Source organism: Musca domestica, unplaced genomic scaffold (genome assembly GCF_030504385.1).
Source record: "Musca domestica strain aabys unplaced genomic scaffold, Musca_domestica.polishedcontigs.V.1.1 95, whole genome shotgun sequence".
Classification (NCBI taxonomy): domain Eukaryota; kingdom Metazoa; phylum Arthropoda; class Insecta; order Diptera; family Muscidae; genus Musca; species Musca domestica.
In genome coordinates, this window is record NW_026712445.1 from 1661182 (window position 1) to 1681385 (window position 20204).

At 34.1% G+C, this 20204-nt stretch overlaps 2 protein-coding genes across 2 annotated transcripts in view; one reads left to right on the plus strand and one right to left on the minus strand.

The window, feature by feature from the left end:
- The window catches only part of LOC101888934 (myb-like protein I), an 83199-nt gene extending 80872 nt beyond the window's left edge, over nt 1-2327 (plus strand). Inside the window, exons 7-8 of the mRNA XM_011292375.3 lie at nt 733-948; nt 1025-2327. Coding sequence (XP_011290677.2) covers nt 733-948; nt 1025-1846 — 1038 coding nt within the window. The 3' untranslated portion in view covers nt 1847-2327. The remainder of the gene's footprint in view (nt 1-732; nt 949-1024) is intronic.
- An 11430-nt stretch (nt 2328-13757) lies between these two features.
- LOC101889294 (uncharacterized) lies at nt 13758-14559 on the minus strand. The gene is made up of 3 exons (XM_005178937.3): nt 14429-14559; nt 14128-14372; nt 13758-14064 (listed from the first exon to the last, which is right to left on the minus strand). Exons 1-3 carry the CDS (start codon nt 14547-14549, stop codon nt 13867-13869), a joined length of 564 nt encoding a protein of 187 aa, XP_005178994.2. The 5' UTR covers nt 14550-14559; the 3' UTR covers nt 13758-13866.
- Nucleotides 14560-20204: the final 5645 nt, after the last annotated feature.

The window sequence follows — 20204 nt, forward strand, 5'->3', positions numbered from 1 at the left end:
CTTTCTAAACTCGGCACATCCCAACATTTTCCACTGCACAAGATATTGTGTATATCGGTCACCCCTTCTGGTACCTCCCCCACAAAGGATGTCAAAATTTTGAATAATTATCACTTTCATACATTGCGAAATAAGCATCCAATTCTAATCAAATTTTTCTACAAACATTAAATATGTAGTGAAGTACCTCCTCTCTTCTGGAACCTCCCCCACAAAATGTCAACATTCTAAAAAAATAAACCTTATAGAACAAGAAAGTATCATCCAATTTTGTGCAAACTTTGCAAATCCAAATATTTTTATCGGTGCTCAGTCAGGTATGAAAATTTACAATATGGGCCCACTCCACCAAGTACCTCCAGCACAAAGGAGTCAAAATTTTGAATAATTAAAACTCTTATTAAATGTGAAATACACATACGATTTACTTCAAATTCCGCTCAAAAAAAAAAAAAAAAAAACAGTTCCAACAGACCGATTTTTAATACCCCCCACCTTTCGGAAGGAACTTGAAAGTTTAAGTCAAAAATTTTGAAATAAAAATTTAAAAATATTTGTGAAAACTCACCAAAATGAAGACTTTTATATTCTCGACTTGAGTCGAATAATATTTATCTTTCAAACCGTTAGTGACGGACTACTGTTTTATTTGTATGTTGAAAAAAAAAAAAAATAAAATGAATAAGATTTTAATGTTTGTTTTTAAAATATATTTTCTTTTTCATTCATTAGGACCGTCAAGAAGCTCTTAAACGTACAACGATGATGGATGACCCAACAACATATCGGGCAAAAGGCACAAGACCGCCAAGTAAAATTGAGACGGCGGAAAAAACAAAAGAAAAGACACAACAAGAAACCAGTAACAACAACAGCAGCAACAGCAGCAACAACATAAATAACAGCAATAACACCAACAACAACATCAGTCACATACCAAAACCACCGGTAAATAGAATATATAAACAATTAATCATCAAGTTATAATCTGCTTATCTACCTTTTGCTTTCTTTTTCCATTTAGCCCATGCAGTTGTCACCACCGTCCACGAATAACAACTTGAAGACCCAACAATTTTCACAGAAATCCCAGGCGTTTAATTCAGCAAAATCATCGTCATCATCATTGTATTCTAATGATCTTACGTCTTCCGGTGTTACGCTTAGATCATCAATGTCATCCGCAAATGATGGTATGGGCCAGAATAGTGAACTCTATAGGAATTCCAATAGGAACACGACCACCGTGCCACTGCCCATCAATCAAAATCGACAAACATTAAGATTGGGCACCGTGACAATTGGGGAATATCAACAGCCAGGTGCTAGAAAAGAACCGGAAAAGTTTGATTTTATTGGGTCGACAGCAAAACGTCAGGAATCGGCAGCAACATCAGCATCATCATCGCCCACATATCAACATGAAACGCTGCAAAGTGAATTACACAGCACGCTGTCAAGGTCAAAATTGAAGAAGACAAATGGTTCCGTTTTGGAACATCAGCGTAATTGTCCATTACATCAAAGTCAACAACAACAGCAGCATCATCAGCAGCAACATAATAATCATCATCACCATCATCAACACCAGCATTCCTCCCATCATCATCAGCAACAGCCGCAGTATGAATATCAAAATGTCAATTTCAATAATACATTCAGCGTTTCCGAGATGACAAACAAATTGCAAAAGACCTCCATAAATGGTGGTGGTGGGGGCTCCTCTAATCACAGCCCAACCAGCACTGCCACCACTGCCGGAGGTATTTTAAAGAATGGCAATCGCAATAGTTCGTCCAGCGGCAGTAGCAATAAATCCACTGAAAAGTCCATTAAATTCGGTTAAATTTCATGGAAGTGGTTTTTGGCGTTCGTTTTTTTTTTTTTGCTGTTGGTAAACCGTCACAATTTGTGCGAATTTATTTGCAATATTTGTAGGTTTTATTTTAATGTTGTTGTATATTTTATATCATATAAAAAACAATTATTAATATTATTAGTATTTATGTGAATGCAAAGGTATGAGGCCTGTGAAGGTGTAGTGCATCGGGGAAACTTTTAAAACCCGTTTAACGATCACGTTCAAGGAATTTGGTTTTGATGTTGTTTTTCAATTTTTAGGCTAGAATACATTTAATTTTATAGTCAAATTTAAAGCTACTTTGTCTACATTTATGTTAAGCATTTTTATAACATACTTTAAGGCGCTTCACACAATTTGTTATCTGAAGAAAATGGTTTATAGTACATATTTATATATTCATATTATAAGTGTAATATAAATTTAATATTTGTATATTATTTACCATTATACACCATATATTTTATATACCATTTTGTTTAAATTTTAAAATTGTTAGGCGCGGTTAAAAATCTGCTACAAAAATGTGAATTATAATATGTGCAAAAATCACTTTGGATATGACTGGAACACGATGTGGAAACTAGCCTTAAAGGCTTTTCCTATATGACGAAACGAAAGTGAAGTTGAAAGAAGAATACCACATCAAGTGAATCTTTCATGTATTCGACTCAGTTCGAAAAAAAAAAACAACAAGTTTAAAGAACTTTTTATACCCTACACCACAGGGTAGTTAGGGTATTATGTCTTTGTGCATTTGTTTGTAACAGGAAAAAGGAAACGAGATAGACACATAGTTCCTTTTGATGATCTGTATAGAATTATATTCTGAGTCGATTTATGCATGTCCGTCCGTCCATCTGTCCATGTATTTTTGTAAACAAAGTACAGTTCGCATTTAGAGCCCTATCCAGATGAAATTTTGCACAAATAATTTGTTTGGCCCAAGGATGAACCCTATTGAAATTGGAGATAATGGGTCAAAATTTAGATATAGCTCTCATATATATCTTCGTCCGATTTGCCTTTTATTGTACACCAAACGTGTAATATCAGCCCGAATAGTATGGAATTTTGCTCATACAACCAATTTTGGCATGAAAATAAGTATACCAAATTTGATCGAAATCGGTTCAGATATAGCTATAGCTCCCATATATATTGTTCATCCGATTTGTTATTTTTGTCCTCCGCTGCCGTAATATGCACTCTGTAACAACAATATTTGGGGAAATCTATCAAAAACAACTCAGAAATACGTTTGCTAAATTTTATCGAGATCGGTTCAGATTTGGAAATAGCTCCCATATATAACTTCGTCCGATTTACCTTTTTAAGTGCACCAAACGTCTAATATTTGTTCAAATGGGATGGAATTTGGCACTTACGACCTAATTAAGTCTAGAAGCTAGTATGTCAAATTTGGTGAAGATCGGTTCAAATATAGCTATAGCTCCCATGTATACTGTTCATCCGATTTGTTATATTTGTTACCCATAGCCGTAATATGCACTCCGTAACAACGATTTTCAGGGAAATATATCAAATACAGCTCAGAAAGCTAAATTAGTAAAGTGGTGTAGGCTTTCTTTACTGGTTTTGAATTGTATTTTTCTTTTGCAGCCGTATTCATATTGGCATACAGAAACAGGAGCTAAAGGTCAGCTTCTACATCATTTAGAGTCATACCTAAATATTTTTATATACCCTCCACGATACTAAGGAGGGTATATTAACTTTGTCATTCCGCTGGTAACTCCTCGAAACACACATGTCAGATTCATGCCATATTCTTGAGCAGAGTAAAAGTCGATTTAGCGATGTCGTCTGTATGTATGTTATAATCACGCTATATTTCGAACGAATTGAGATAGAAGGCTAAAATTTTGCAAAATTTTCCCCAATATTCGGTATTATATCTTAAAGGGTACTACAACTAATGACAAAAAAAATTATTTTGCAGTACGGTCTTTTATTATTAAAGCTCCTCGAAAATATAACGTCTTGTTTTTGATCTTCCAATGATATCATGTTAACCATTGCACTATACCTCCATTGGCTTCATATCGTATCATAATATTTAGATGTAATTGTTACAATTGCATGTTATCATTTAGACATAAGCTAAGCTTCAATCCAGTGCTTCTATGTTTTATACGATTTAAGTTGTAATTTGTATATAAATATTTTATGTTAATGTGCAATAAAATATATCATCGAAATTTTGAGCTCAATTTTTTATCACACTGTGGTGCATCACAAAAAATAATTACAAGAAAAATCCAACAGATTATGAAAATAGGCCAAAATACACATAAAAAAGTATCAGTCGATTTTGCCGACAGATGTATACCCTGAGGCAATGTTCGATTATTTAAAAATATTTTGACTTCTGTTATGATTATTCAAATTGTTGACCTATTATGGAGTAGGTTCCGGCAAAATGGGCCAATATTGTCCATTTGGTATCGGACCTAAATAAATATGATATAAATATTGCGACGTGCCATGTTTGGACTATATCGACTACTTCCTTCACTTTATATGAGATATGTGACAATTTTTAGAAAATGTTGAAATGTATGGGAGATGCAGATATAATCGACCGAAGTATTCCATTTTCATTCTTCATCTAATACAGAGAAAAATATTAATATGGGCAAAATTAGAAGAAAACGGAACATTTATGTATTTAATTTTATTTAAATCATAAAGTCCATATTAATTTCCGATTTCTGTTTGAGAGGAACATTTAGATGTAGCAAGTTGTAAGGAATCCCTGACTTGTTTCGCAAGAAAATAGAAAATTGTGACCCTTTGTGGGTGAGGTACCAGAAGACGTTTGCTGATATATATCATCTTCACAACAGATATTTTGTTAAAAAAAATGTTGGTATGAAGAGAATTGGATGCTTATTTCGCTTTCTTTGAGAGTTTTGTTTATCAAAATCTTGATATGTATGATATGATATGTATCAGAAGAAATGTTTGGATCTCTACCATCTGTATAACAGATCTTATGTTGGTGGAAATATTGAGAAGTCCAAGTCTGAATGGAATCGGGTGTTAATTTCGCGTTGTATGAGCTTCATGGCTATTCAAAATTTTGACCCTTTGTGGGGGAAGTACCAGAAGGAGTGGACCGATATATCCCATCTTCACAGTAAATCTTAAGTTAATAGAAATAATGGGATGTGTGGATTCATATCTCAAATTTTATAATCGTTTTGGTTATCCAAAACATTGACTATGTTTGGGGGAGTCACCAGAAGTAGTGGTCAGATCCCTTCCATCTTTATATCAGGTCTTGTGTTGATAGAACTATACAGGTGTGCAAAGGCTGAATGGAATCGGATGTTAATTTCGCATTTTATGAGCTTCAAAATTTTGACCCTTTGTGGGGGAGGTACGAGAAGGAGTGGACCGATATTGTCCATTTTCACACCTGATCTATCATTGACGCAAATATTAGGATATGCAAAGTTGGAATATCCTTCTTCTTTCTGTTCAAAAAATATATTTTGAAAATTTTGACTTTTGTGGGGGAGGTACCAAAAGGAGTGGACCGATATTGTTCATCTTAACACCAGACCTTGGGTTAATAAAAATATTTTGATGTATGTAGGTTAAAGACAATCGGAAACTTACATCACATTTTATAAAAGTTATAATTATTAAAAATTTTGATCCTTTGTGGAGGTACTTGATGGAGTGGACTGATATTGTCCATTTTCGATAGTGTCCATTTACCTAGCACTGATGCGAATATTAGGATTTGCAAAGTTGAAGCAAATCGGATTATCCTTTCTTTTTCTGTACAGTAAAATAATCTTTTTTGAGAATTTCGACCTTTTGTGGGGGATGTACCAGAAGGAGTGGACCAATATTGCCCATCTTTGAACATGATCTAAGTTTAATAATAACAATACGATGAACCAACTTGGACCAAATCGGATACTCCCTTCAAGAGTAATCGTGCGCACCAGCCGACAGAAGGACGGATCTGAAACGGATTAGGTCCAAAGAGACCTAGGGTCTAAAACCGTTATTTGGACTAGGCACGTTTTGACAGTATAAATCTAGCAATAGGGCAGAGGGTATAAAAAATCGAATTTTTTTCCAATTTTATGAGATTAATTCTTAATCAAAATTGTAACTTTTTGTGGGAAAGGTACGAAAAGGAGTGGACCGATATGTTCTACACTTAGATCAGTAGTTGGATTCTCTGACGCATTTATTAAGTTACCGACAAATTTTGAAACACAAAATTTTTTATATAAAACAGAGAACGTTGGTACCTATCAGTAGGTTTTAGCGACTACTTTGATTTCGTCGCTAACTTGAAAAATTTTATCTGTTGTGTTGCAGGTAGGAGTGGACCGATATTGTCCATCTTCGAACTTGATCTAAATTTGTTATTAATATAAAATAATTTGTTATTAATTTGTTATTAATATTTAAATATACCAAGTTTGGATCAAATCGGGCGCACCAATCAAGATTGACTCGAAATATCCTGAAACAGATTTGATCCAAAGAGAGCTAGGGTCTATAAGTGATATTTCGATTAGGCACGTTTTGCCCGTATCAAATGATATACCCTCTGTGGCCTCTGATTTTTCGAAAGCAGAAGGTATTATGTTTAACATTTGCTTTTGGAGATGTTTCTTATATGAATCTTAATTCATTCAATTCGTTCGTCTGTCCGTCTATCTGTCTGTCCGTCTGTGGAAATCACTCTAGCTTCCGAACGAAATGAAGTAGATTGATACAATTTTACTCAAATGTATACTATGTCTGCAGGATTTTTGGCATTGAAAATGGGCCATGTAGATCCATAGCCATGTTTTGGTATGGCCCCCATATAACGGTATCTCCTGATATTCGGTATTTTGATGATTTTAGCAACATTAATCACCGGAATTGTTTCAAATTTGGCATTTGAAGTTCGTAATGGCTACTGTAGCCTTAAGTAGAAAATTGCCTGTGCAGTTTCAAACTTTCGTATAGCCCCCATATAATAGTACTTCCCTATATTGATGATTTCAGCTACATTATTCAACGATTTTTTTCAAGTATGGCATTTGAATATTGTAATGGCTTATGACAAAAGTTGCCTATGCAGGTCCACGTCGTCGTTTAGACCCTGAATTAAATTTTAGACAATTTTTTCCAGGCGTGGAGTCTTATAATATTTTTTTTCAAGGCCTGGAGTTTTAGTCAATTTTTTTCAAGGCCTGGAGTTTTAGACAATTTTCTTCAAGGCCTTCAAGATAATATTTGTTTCAAGGTGTGGAGTTTTACAGAATACTTTTTTCAAGGCTTGAACTTTTAGAAAATATTTTTTTTAAGCGTGGAGTCTTAAAAAAAATTATGGCGTGGATTTAAAAAATATATATTTTAATGGATTGAGTTTTAGAGAATAATTTTTCAATGCATGGAGTTAAAGAGGATATAATTTTTCAAGTTATAAAATTCTAGAGATTATTTTTTCAAGCAGTGGAGTATTAGGGAATATTTTTTAAGTTTTAGAAAAAAAATCAAGATGTGGAGTTTTAGAGAATATTTTTTTCAAGGAGTGGATTTTTACATAATTATTGCTAAAGAATCATATTATCAAGGCATGAAGTTTTAGAGAATATATTGTTTTGGAGTGAATGTTTAGAGAATCATATTTTCAAGTCATGGAGATTTAGAGAATATTTTTTAAGGCGTGGAGTTTTACAGAATTCAACTTTGCATTAAAATAATAGTTTTCAGTGAAAAATATTTCCTATCGAATTATGCCATGAATTTGTAATCATTTTTATTTTTGAAGTTTTCTGTAAAATAATTTTGATTTTTAAAATTTTTAATTATAATTCTTGTGCCGAATAAAAGCTCCAAAAAATGACTAGTAACAATATACAGAAAATTGTGCAGAACAATTTTCATTTGAATGTGAGTATGAAATAATTGCCATTGGAACATTTCAAATGACGATTTATTCTTTTCGCAGCCCTGGGTACTATCGAAGAACACCAATGAGATTGTCAATACCTACATACAAAAGATCTATAAACAAATGCCATTTGGATTTCGGAAAGGTGGGAGTCCTTTCTATTCGGGATATGAGTCCCTTAAACTTATTTTAAATACTGTTTTTACAGATCCCAAACCGCCAAAAATTGCCGCAGAACGGCCGGAGAACAAGGCTCCCATACGCACTTTCAAATCCCAACAAATGGCCGAAGAGCAGACCAATCGAATTGTTCCACAAACAATGTATGCTCCGGTGAGGAAATCCGCTCGCACCAAACCCACAAAACTAAATCATGAACGTCTGATAAAAAATTTGGGAACCAGCAGCACCACACAAAGCAATCAACAGATTCGGAAGAAAAGTACGGCAACTATTAATTCGGTATTCAATCAGAAAAAACCGCTGAAATCGCCAAATTTGAAAATTTACTGCTCCAGACGTTATGGTTCTAGTGCCAGTAGTTCTCGTTCGAGTCTATTTCGCAGGAATGAGGCTAAGCGACGCCAGCACCAGTCAGTGTACCAAAATCACATGCATTTGATCAGCCGTGCTTACCACAGTGGTCATTTGCATGACTCCATTGCCAAATGTTTAATGCCTTTGCGAAATCAGCAGGTGAAGGGTAATTTGGGTTGCCTACCAGAGGCAATGAGGGTGAGCTCCACGATACAAAATGATTTAATGGCAATTGATGAGGTTCTGCGCAATCGTATCTCAGTGAATGGGGGAAGAAAGACGATCGATACCCCGCAATTAAAAATTCCCATTGAATATGATCGTCTTAAGGTCTGGAAACATCCTCCACCTTTGGAAAAGTTCCCCATTCACAACATTAATGAGTTGTTGGTAAAATCTAGTCAAAACCCAGTGAAGACTCTGCCCGAGAAACCTCGCTTAAATAAAAGTGGTGATGGTGGTTTTTTCAAACACTCTCCCACAAATGAGGTGGATTTTGTAAATTCGGAATTAAAAGAATGGCATAGGCGCAATCGCATGAAAAAGTTGGGTTTAATTCATGATTCACCCAAACCACGTTCGACTAATAATGTAAGAAATTTAGAAAAATCCAAAAGCCAACAAGTAGCTGAGTTAAAAATAAATGCAAATAACAAAGGCTTAAACGTTGGGCGCCATTCTACCAAAAATGTGACAAACATGAAAACTCTCGTGGAACCAAAGCGTAATTTAACCTCCACTGAATATGGCAATATAATTTCTCCTTCCACCATACCGCATCGCCTCTCTACAGCTGATCTTATAGTTACGCCCTCCACATCGGAGTCGTCTACCCTACCGGATCGTTCAAATGGACCTTTGGCCTTGGCAACAGCGAATTTAAGTGCAATGTTGGCTAGTAAACGTTTTGATCGCAGCAGTTATTTGACAATGGTAAAATATTGATGATGGTGGTTGGGATTTCTTGATATATGCATATGGAGATTTCGAAATTTGAAATAGAAATTCAACTGGAGTATTGGAAAATTGTTTTGTTTGTGAGAAATTCTCGTGATTTTTTTATATTTTCTGTGAATATCTGCATGTTGCTTGTATTATGATATATTAATAAAGATTTTGTAAATACGCATAAACAATGATCCTTATTATGGTTATATGAACAATAATAATTAAAAAAATAATAAATAATTCCATAATTAACAAATGAAAACTTTAAGTCGGTTTGCCGACTACATACGAATATATACCAATCAAAATCGTGGGGTTTTCAAAGTCGTGAATTTTTAAACATTTTAAATCTTCGAAGGCGGAGATTTTAGATTTTTTTTTATAGATTTTTTAATATTTATTTCAATGCGCAAATGCATGCAAAATATTTCTTTTAAGGCGTTGATTTAAGGTGTGGAAATTAAGAAAATATTATATTATATAAAGGTGAGGATTTTACGGAATATGTTTAGGTATAGACATGGATTCTTATAGAATATTTTTTTGCAAAATATCTAAAATTTGGAAATTCCGTTGTATGGTGGCTATATTTTCGGTGTTATTTTTTACCAGGAAGTCATTGACAAAATTTAATAAAAAATAGGAAACTTGCAGAATGTTAAAAAAAATTCCGTTGAAAAATGCCGCTATGATTTTGAAAACTGTTACCTGTTATATGAGGCCATACGAATACGTATTTATTTTTTTCAGAATATTTTTTGCTTGGACTTTACAGAATATTTTTGGTGTGGATTTTTACAGAATATATTTTTCAAAGTATAGATTTTAAAGAATATTTTTTCTGAATTCTTACAGAATATTTGTTATGTCGTCTAAATTGCTAAACAATTTTTGTCTAGGCGTTTTAAACATATTTTTTAAAGCATTGATTATACGTAATGTTTTATAAAATTCAATGAAAAAAAACTCGATTTTTGGGTCATGATTTTTTGTTTTCCAATAAAAATAAACAGTTTTTAATCATTTAATAATTGAATGAAATTACTGATTTTTGTTCCGGAAGTCCTCAAAAAAAGAAATTATATTTTACTTAAATCCAGCGAAAATAAGTCCTTGAATAAAAATCTTAAGAATCCATGAATATGTCCCTTAATTTAAAAAAAAAAAACAAGTAAAAACCAGTAAAGAAAGTCTTAAAGTCGGGCGGGGCCGACTTTATGATACCCTACACCACTTTGCTAATTAAGTAGAGCTCCACATAACAATTAAAAGTTTTTATGGGAGAATTCAATCATACACGCTATGATTATAATTATAATTTAAAGTTCAAAGGACTAAATATGCCGAAGCATTTGTATCTTTAAATTCGGAATTGTATTGCCCATTTGGTGCACAATTAATTTGAAATCGGATAAAGATATATATGGGAGCTATATCCAAATCTGAACCGATCTTGATAAAATTTGGCAAAAATATTTCTGAGCTTTATTTGATATATTTCCCTGAATATCGTTGTTACGAAGTGCATATTACGGCTGTGGGTAACAAATATAACAAATCGGATGAACAGTATATATGGGAGCTATAGCTATATCTGAACCGATCTTCATCCGATCCGATTTGACATACTAGCTTCTAGACTCAATTCGGTCGTAAGTGCCAAATTCCACCCCATTCCGAAAAATATTAGACGTTTGGTGCACAATAAAAGGTAAATCGGACGAAGTTATATATGGGAGCTATATCCAAATCTGAACCGATCTCGATAACATTTAGCAAATGTATTTCTGAGCTGTATTTGATATATTTCTCCAAATATTGTTGTTACAGAGCGCATATTACGGCTGCGGAGGACAAAAATAACAAATTGGATGAACAATATATATGGGAGCTATAGCTATATCTGAACCAATTTCGATCAAATTTGGCACACTTATTTTCAGGCCTAATTCGGTTGTATGTGCAAAATTCCATACTATTCGGACTGATATTACACGTTTGGTGCACAATAAAAAGTAAATCGAACGAAGATATATATGGGAGCTATATCTAAATTTTGACCGATTATCTCCAATTACAATAAGGTTCGTCCTTGGGCCAAACAAATGATTTGTGCAATATTTCATCTGGATCGGACAATAAATGCGAACTGTACTTTGTTTACAAAAATACATGGACAGACGGACGGACGGGCATGCATAAATCGATTCATAATGTGATTCTATGCAGATCATCAAAAGGAACTATGGGTCTATCTCGCTTCATTTTGCTGAAACAAAGAAATGCACAAAGACATAAAACCCTGACCACCTTGTGGTGTAGGGTAAAATAAAAACCACGATGCCCATATTTTTTATACCCTCAGCCACGGCTACAGGAGATATATATTATTTGATACTGCCAAAATGTGTCTCATTGAAATAATGACTTTAGACTCCAGGACTCTTTGGTATCCGATTTGATCCAAACATTTTAATATTATTATCAATGTTAGATCGAGTTGGAAGATGGAAAATATCGGTCCACTCATTCTGGTACCTCTCCCACAAAAAGTAAAAATTTTCAAAGAAAATAATTTAAAAAAAATTGGAAAAAGTTCTTAACAAAAACTAAAAGGTTTAATCAGGAGGTCCTCGAAAAAAATCTTAAAAAATCCTAAAAAATCCGAAATTTTAGGTCGGGATTTCTTTAAATTTTTATATAATAACCTAAGTTTTTAATAAGACTTTTTTCTATTTTTTGAAGTAGTCTCTAAAAAATGCTTAAGAAACCCAGGATTTTTGTCAGGATATCTTCAATTTTTTTAAATAATTCACGATATTTGGTCATGAATTCCTTAAAAACTTATTTAAAAATAAGTGTTTTTTTGGTCAGAAGGAAATTTTTCTTCAAAATTCTACATTTTTTTCATGAAATCGTTAAAGGAAATACATGATCTCTGGTCGGAAGGTCCTCAAGGGAAGTTCTTAAAAATATCTATAACTTTTGTTCATGAATTCCATAAAAAATCAACTTTTTTTTAAAACTGACGAAAATTAGTTAAGAAGTTCTCGGCTTTTAAAAATTCTTTTAGGAGATCCTTAAATGTTTAATTAACGAAGGACCTTGAAAAAAAGAAAGAGAATATGGTAGACTTTTGTGAGGATATTCGATAGTTGGTTTCTTCAAAGGGAATGTTTAAAAACACACGATTTTTGTTAGGAATTTTTGGAAAATGTTTTTCTTCAAAATCAAAAATGTTTGGTCATGAAATCCTTAGTTCAGGAGGTCCTGGAAAGTAAAATCTTAAAAATATACTAGATTTGTTGGAAATGAGGTAATTTTCTTAAATTTATCCACGATGCGTTCTTTGAAAATAATCCTTAAAAGTCGAAACATTTTTTTTTGACCATAAGGTAATTTTCTATAAAAAATTACAATATTTGTTCCAAATTTGTTGATCAAAAATCAACATTCTTGTCAGGATATTCTCGATTTTGTTTCTTAAAATATTTCACGATATTTAAATCCTTATTAAAAATACAATACTCTTTCAGGAAGTTCTTGAAAATTGTTGTCTTCAAGTAAAAGGTGTTTACTCATGAAATCCTTTGTTCAGGAGGTCCTAGAAAAAAAATCTTGAAAATATCCTAGATGTATTAGGCGTGAGGAAATTTTCTTAAAATTATCCACGGTATGTGGTCAAGACTTTCAAGAGTTGTTTGAAAATAAACATTAAAAGGCGAGGGTTTCTTGGTTAGGATGTCCTTAAAAAAATCCACGATTTTCATTATTATTTCTCGATTTTTTGTCAGAAGGCCATTTAAAATAGATCACAATATTTGTTCCGAAGATCCTTTGAATAAGAAAAAAGACTTGAAAATCCAACATTTTTATCAGGAAGTCCTTGAAATCCTTAGTTCACGAGGTTCTTTGGAAAATATCCTAGATATGTTGGACAAGAAGAAATTTTCTTCAAATTATCCCCGATTTATAGTCAAGAGTTCTTTGAAAATAAACCTTCAAAGTCCATGATTTCTTGGTCAGGATGTCCTTTTTTTAAAACCACTATTTTTTTTAATAATTCACGATATTTGGTTCCTTGACAACAAATGTTAAAAATATACGATTTTTGTCAGGAAGTCCTTGAATTTTTTAGAAGATGTTTATTCATAAAAATCTTCAGTTCCGGAGGTCGTGGGAAAAATAATTTTAAAAATATCATAGATATGTTGGACATGAGGACATTTTTCTAAAAATCGCAATATTTATTCAGAACGTTCTTTGAAAAGAAAAATGCTTTCAAAATTCACGAGTTTTGGTCAGGAGGTCGTTGTGTAGCCTTAAGGCATCCAGTTCCAAAAAAGGACCGTATCGGCCCCTAGTTATCTAGTACCTCCTTTATTTTTGAAACATTTTTAGATCACAAACTAAGCGAAGAGATTTCTCGACTTGGTCCTAACTTGCCACATAGTTGTCTTTGTTCTTAACTTTAACTATGACGATAACTTTCCATTTATTTATATTTCCATTGGAAGAGGGGGAGAGAGAGAGGAGGAGACTTAGAAAGAGAGAGATATACAGTTAAAATCCTAGGAATTTAAATACTATTGGCACATAAACTCCTTGAGCCATCTCCATAGGAATGTATCGAGTTAGTATGGATCAATGCCTGGCAAATTTCATCCTCGACATGGACATCGGTGCTAGAGAACGGCGATGAAGCATTTATGTGAAACAAATTTGGCTGAGATAACCGGATAGTAGACACCCGTTCACGCCATGTATTCCAAAATAACTAAAAACAAATAACAAAAAACATAATATACTAGAATAAAAAAAATTATAATAATTGGCAAACCCTTTTATAAAAATGCCCGCCGAATTCAAAAAACATTGGCCTCGCCTCGTCACCACAAACGACAATTCGCATTAGGTCACGTTGTTGTTTGCGAAAGAAATTCAATTTTAGAAATTCCAACGGCAACATGCTGACCAATTCGAATGTTTCAATTTCGGGATCTTTGCCTCCTTGGCCATGGAAATCCGTCAAATCGATGTTATCGAAATCATCACAGCCAAAAAGAAGTTTGGAACGTGTCAAACCTTGGTGGATAATATTTGAGGAATTTTAGGGGTTTTTGAAGTCCATGACTACTTACCAATGTGAAATTGCCTCAATCCAATCCCATCTTCTGTCACCTGAGTAAAAGGATTCTCAACTATTATGGGTTCGTAAATCTCTTCGTATTCCTCAATCATTAGCTTTTGTATGCGAAACATGTTGGAATTGAAAAAATTAGTCTGCCAAAGAGAATGAATTTTTACATCAGTGTTCTAAATTGTTATGAAATAAATAATAGGGTGGAACTTAAGAAATCGTGAAGTTAAAGGTTTTTATGGCGCCACCGGTGGCAGAATTTTACTTTGAAATTGTAAAAGGATACATTTTGGAAAATGTTTGTTCCTTTTATTTGCTCTCTTAGGCGTGAAGTTATGGACGTTGTGTATTTGAGTAATACAAAAATGTTTATGATAGTGAGGAAGTTGAGAATTATTATACGGCACCTCTGGAATTTGATAGCTCGAAAAATGATAGAAAAATGCCTTAAATACACACATTCGAATATTTTGAACAATTCTTCGGCTATAATAGTTATAACTAGCAAGTGTCCGCTATTTCGTCATCGTAAAATCCACCCTAAAATTTTGGATTCGACAAAACTTTATTTATATTCAAGTTTTTCCTTTTTCAAAAAGGATAACAGAAAATTGATTACTTTTTGCACCAAAAAGTTTAAAAAAAGTTTAGTTCTGAAGTTTATTGAAGAGTATATTAGTTAAATACAATTCACAATGCTTCCACATCCAATTTTTCTTGCCAAAACTATTTCAAAGTCATGATATATAAATTCTGCAAACCAACAGAGACTCTCAAAACTATATACCAACATTGGCCTCCATATCAAATTTCCGAATTCAAGCTCCAGATCCTAAGACACAATCCCAAAATGATTACCATTATTTTCGTACAACGCATGTCCAAGCCCACCTTTTTAACAAATTTCAAAAGGACTTTTCCTTCACAGTGCGAATTTCCAAAACCATCTCTTTCTCTCAACTACAGTCGCTGACAGTGACATCCATCTTAAATATCGGGACATCAGCTCTATTTCTCCACCCAGTATCACATTTCGTACAATTAAGTACTTACGTACACATCTCCACCTTAGACAACAAGAGTGACCTTAATATAAAATTTTAGGATTTCAATTCTGTAATTTACCCCATTGCAGAATTTAGTACCATTTAGTGCAATATTAGTACGCATTTCCAAAACTACCTCCTTTCTCAACTAAAGACACCAGCAGTGATATCCATACAATTTGGGGATTTCTGTTATATCTCTTTACTCAAAACCAAATTTAGTACTTTTTGTACAATTTTAGTACTTATTTCAACAAAAATCTCCAGATCTTAACCTCAGGTACCAAAAGTGGCCTTAATATCAAATTTCAGCATTTCAGCCCTTTAATATTCTCCATTACCAAATTTAGTACCATTTACTACAATTATTGTACGCATATCCAAAACCAGCTTCTTCTCTTAACCACAGGCACCAACAGTGACATCCATATCCAATTTTGGGTTTTCTTTTCTTTTGCCTCACCCAATACCAAATTGTTTCTTGTACTTTTTGTACAATTATATTATTTCGAAAACCACATTCATGTCAAATCCTAGATACCAACAGAGAAATAAATATCAAATTTCAGGATTTTAGCTTTATTCTATCAGCCGAAACGAAATTTAGTACCACTAAGTACTTTTCGAACAATTATAGAACACATTTCCAAAACCACCTTCTTATCTTAACCACAGACACCAACACTGGCATATGTATCCAATTTCAGCTCCATTCCCTCACCCAGTACCAAATTTAGTACTATTTAGTACTTTTCGCACAATTATAGTACACATTTCCAAAACCACTTCCATATCTCAATCCTAAATACCAACAGAGACCTCAAAATCAAATTTTGTAATTCCAGCTCTATCCTTTCAACCAATACGAAATTTAGTACTTTTTGTACAATTTTAGGATGAATGTTCAAAACTACCAGCATATCTCAATCCTAGATACAAAAGGAGACCAAAATATCAAATTTCGGGACTACATCTCTATCCTTTCACCCAATTAAGTACCACTTAGTACTTTTGAACAATTATAGTATACATTTCTGATGCCACATCAATACCTCAATCCTAGATACCAAGAGAGACATCAATATCGAATTGCAGGATATCAGCTCTATTCCTTCACCCAATACCAAATTTTGTACCATTCTGTACTTTTCGTACAATTATAGAACACATATCAAATACCACCCCCATATCTTAATCACAGAGACCAGCAGTGACGACCATATTCAGTTTCAGGATTTAAGCCCTATTCCTTCGCTTAGTACCAAATTTGGGACTATTTAGTATTTTTTTCCTATTATACCACACATTTCCAAACCCACCTCCTTCTCTCAATCCCAGATACCAACAGAGACCTAAGTGACAAATTTCGGTACTCCAGCTCTATCCCTTAACCCTATGCCTCAATCGAAGTTACCGAGAGACCCAGAGATTTTGACCAAAATCAAATTGTACCAAATATAGAACTATTTCTTACCCATTTCCAAAACCATCTCGTTATCACAAACCTACCGCCAACAGAGACCACAATACAAAAATTTCATAATTCCAACTTCAACCGTTTACCCAAATTTAGTATCATTTAGTACAGTTCGCCCACTTAGTACACATTTCCAAAACTATCAAGATATTTTAAACTTACTTTTCAACCTTGATTCTTATACCAATTTTAAAGTTTTTAGCTCTATCCGGTTACATACTACCAAAGGGTACCATTTTACAAATTTAGTACTTTTTCAGAACTTTTTGTAACTTTAAAGTTGGAATTTCAAAAACACTTTGGTGCATCTATCCTGCAATCCATCAGTGACCCTCATACTAAATTTAAGAGTTCTAGCTCTACTGATTCGTCAAATACAAAGGGTACCATATTTAGTACCATTTGGTACTTTTTGTGCTGTTGTGGTACGAATTTCCATCATATATCAAACTTACTTTTGCAACCTTGATTCTCATACCGAATTTCAAGTTTTTTGCTCTTTTCGTTCAAATAATACCAAATGGTACCATTTTAGAATTTTGGTACTATTTTAGAACTTTTTGTAATTTCCCAATGGTACCATTTTAAAACTTTTCGTAACCTTAAAGTTCGAATTTTCTATCAGTGACCCTCGTTCCAAATTAAAAATTCTTCCTTACTAGTTCGATGCATACAAAGAGTCCATATTTAGTACCTTTTGGTACTTTTTGTACCGTTCTAGTACGAATTTCCAAAAAACCCAGCCTTATCTGATACCTTCATACCAAGAATAAGCCATTACCAAATTTTGAAGATTCTAGCTTTAGCCGTTTCAGAATCTCTGTATATTGTTACAAAAAACTCTGCCGTCTAAACCTTCCATTATGTTGTAAAAATGCCGCTATGTTAATGAGCTTACATGTAAAAGCTTTAACTTAACATACTTCGTTACATAGCTTTCGTAGATACAAATAACTGTTAAAGCCCAAAAAATGTATTAATCAGTCAGTCAGTCAGTGGGACAAACAGGCCATAATGGGCATGCGCACATGTAATTATCTTTAATAATGGCATGTGTGGATGACAGACGGGTTTGGTGTAGAAGACTGGCTTTTCTTTGGGCCACGAATGTAAGCTCGCACATCTCTCGCTCTCTCGACGGTGGCAACAACAGCAGCAACAAAAACAACATTACCAGCAATGGACAAAAACAAGATTATTACACAATTTCTCATTGATATTTGCTAAATATAGTTGGGCACTTAGCACACAAGACAATTTTGCAGGGGCGTGGAGGAAAAGGTAGTAAATGCAAAAGCGGGGGGGGGAATATTTAATAAATAATAAGAAAAAATCTTATGGAATTATTTACTTTATTTAAAACTGGTTCCTGCATATTGCCCCTTTGGAAATCGATGTTGCTTACGCCCCTGACTTTATAACTACCTTCGGTTTTTATACCCTCCACCATACTATGGAGGGTATATTAATTTTGTCATTCTGTTTGTAATTCCTCGAAATACTCATGTCAGACCCAACAAAGTATATATATTCCCGATCAGCGTAAAATTCTAAGACGATTTAGCCATATCCGTCTGTCTGTCCATCCATCTGTCTGTCCGTCTGTCTGTCTGCCTGTTGTATCATGCTATCTTTCGAACGAACTGAGATAGAAGGCTAAAATTTTGCACACATGTTTATTTTACCAGTAGGCAGGTTAAGTTCGTAATTGGGCCATGTAGGTCCACGTTTTCATATAGCCCCCATATAACGGTACCTCCCTATAATCGGTATTTTTATGATATTAGCGACATTATTTACCGGAATTGTTTCAAATTTGGCATTTCAAGTTCGAAATGGTTACCACAGCCTGAGGCAGAAAATTGTCTACGCAGGTCCACGACTTCGTATAGCCCCCATATAACGGTACCTCCCGATATTCGGTATTTTGAAGATTTTAGCGACACTATTCACCGGAATTGTTTCAAATTTGGTATTTGAAGTTCCAAAAGGATACTACAGCCTAAGACAGAAAATTATCTGTGCAGGTTCACGTCTTCGTATAGCCCCCATATAACGGTACCTCCCAATATTCGGTATTTTGCCGATTTTAGCGACATTATTCACCGGAATTGTTTCAAATTACGTATTTAGAGTTCGTAATGAAAACTACAGTCTGTGACAGAAAATTGTCTATGCAGCTCCAGGTCTTCGTATAGGCCCCATATCTCAGTACCTCCCTATATTCGGTATTTTGACGATTTTAGATACAATACTCACCGAAATTGTTTGAGATGTAGTATTTGAAGCTGGTAATGGAAGCTACAGCCTGTGACAGAAAATTGTCTATGCAGGTCCAGGTCTTCGTATAGCCCCCATATAACGGTACGTCCCGATATTCGGTATTTTGATGATTTTAGCAACATTATTCACCGGAATTGTTTCAGATTTGGTGTTTGAAGTTCGTAATGAATATTGCAGCCTAAGGCAGAAAATCGTCTATGCAGGTCCACGTTTTCATATAGCCCCCATATAACGGTACGTCCCGATATTCGGTATTTTAATGATTTTAGCGACATTATTCACCGGAATTGTTTCAGATTTAGTGTTTGAAGTTCGTAATGAATATTGCAGCCTAATGCAGAAAATTGTCTATGCAGGTCCACGATCTTCGTATAGGCTCCATATATCAGTACCTCCCTATATTCGGTATTTTAACGATTTTAGGTACAATACTCACCGAAATTGTTCGCCATGTCGTATATGAAGTTGGTAATGGAAGCTGCAGCCTGAGACATAAAATTGTCTATGCAGGTTCACGTCTTCGTATAGCCCCCATATAACTGTACCTCCCGATATTCGGTATTTTGATGATTTATGCGTCATTATTCACCAGAATTGTTTCAAATTACGGATTTAGAGTTCGTAATGGGAACTATAGTCTGTGACAGAAAAATATCTATGCAGGTTCAGGTCTTCGTATAGGCCCCATATATCAGTAAATCCCTATAATCGGTATTTTGAGGATTTATGTACAATACTCACCGAAATTGTTCGACATGTCGTATTTGAAGTTCGTAATGGATGCTACAGCCTATGACAGAAAATTTGCAATGTAGGTCCAGGTCTTCGTATAGCTCCGATATAACGGTACCTCCTCATATACGGTATTTTGATGATTTTAGCTACATTATTCACCGTTTATTTCAAGTTTCGAATTCGAATATGGTAATGGCTTATGACAAACAATGCCTATGTAGGTCCACGTCGTACAG

Bases quoted from the DNA above. Each gene is read 5' to 3' on its own strand.
- LOC101889294 (XM_005178937.3), bottom strand. From the start codon at position 14,549: ATGTTTCGCATACAAAAGCTAATGATTGAGGAATACGAAGAGATTTAC. The intron at 14,373-14,428 runs GTAAGTAGTCAT...TTATCCACCAAG, and splicing joins ATTGAGGCAATTTCACATTG to GTTTGACACGTTCCAAACTT. The intron at 14,065-14,127 runs GTTTGCCAATTA...ATTTGTTTTTAG, and splicing joins GCGGGCATTTTTATAAAAGG to TTATTTTGGAATACATGGCG.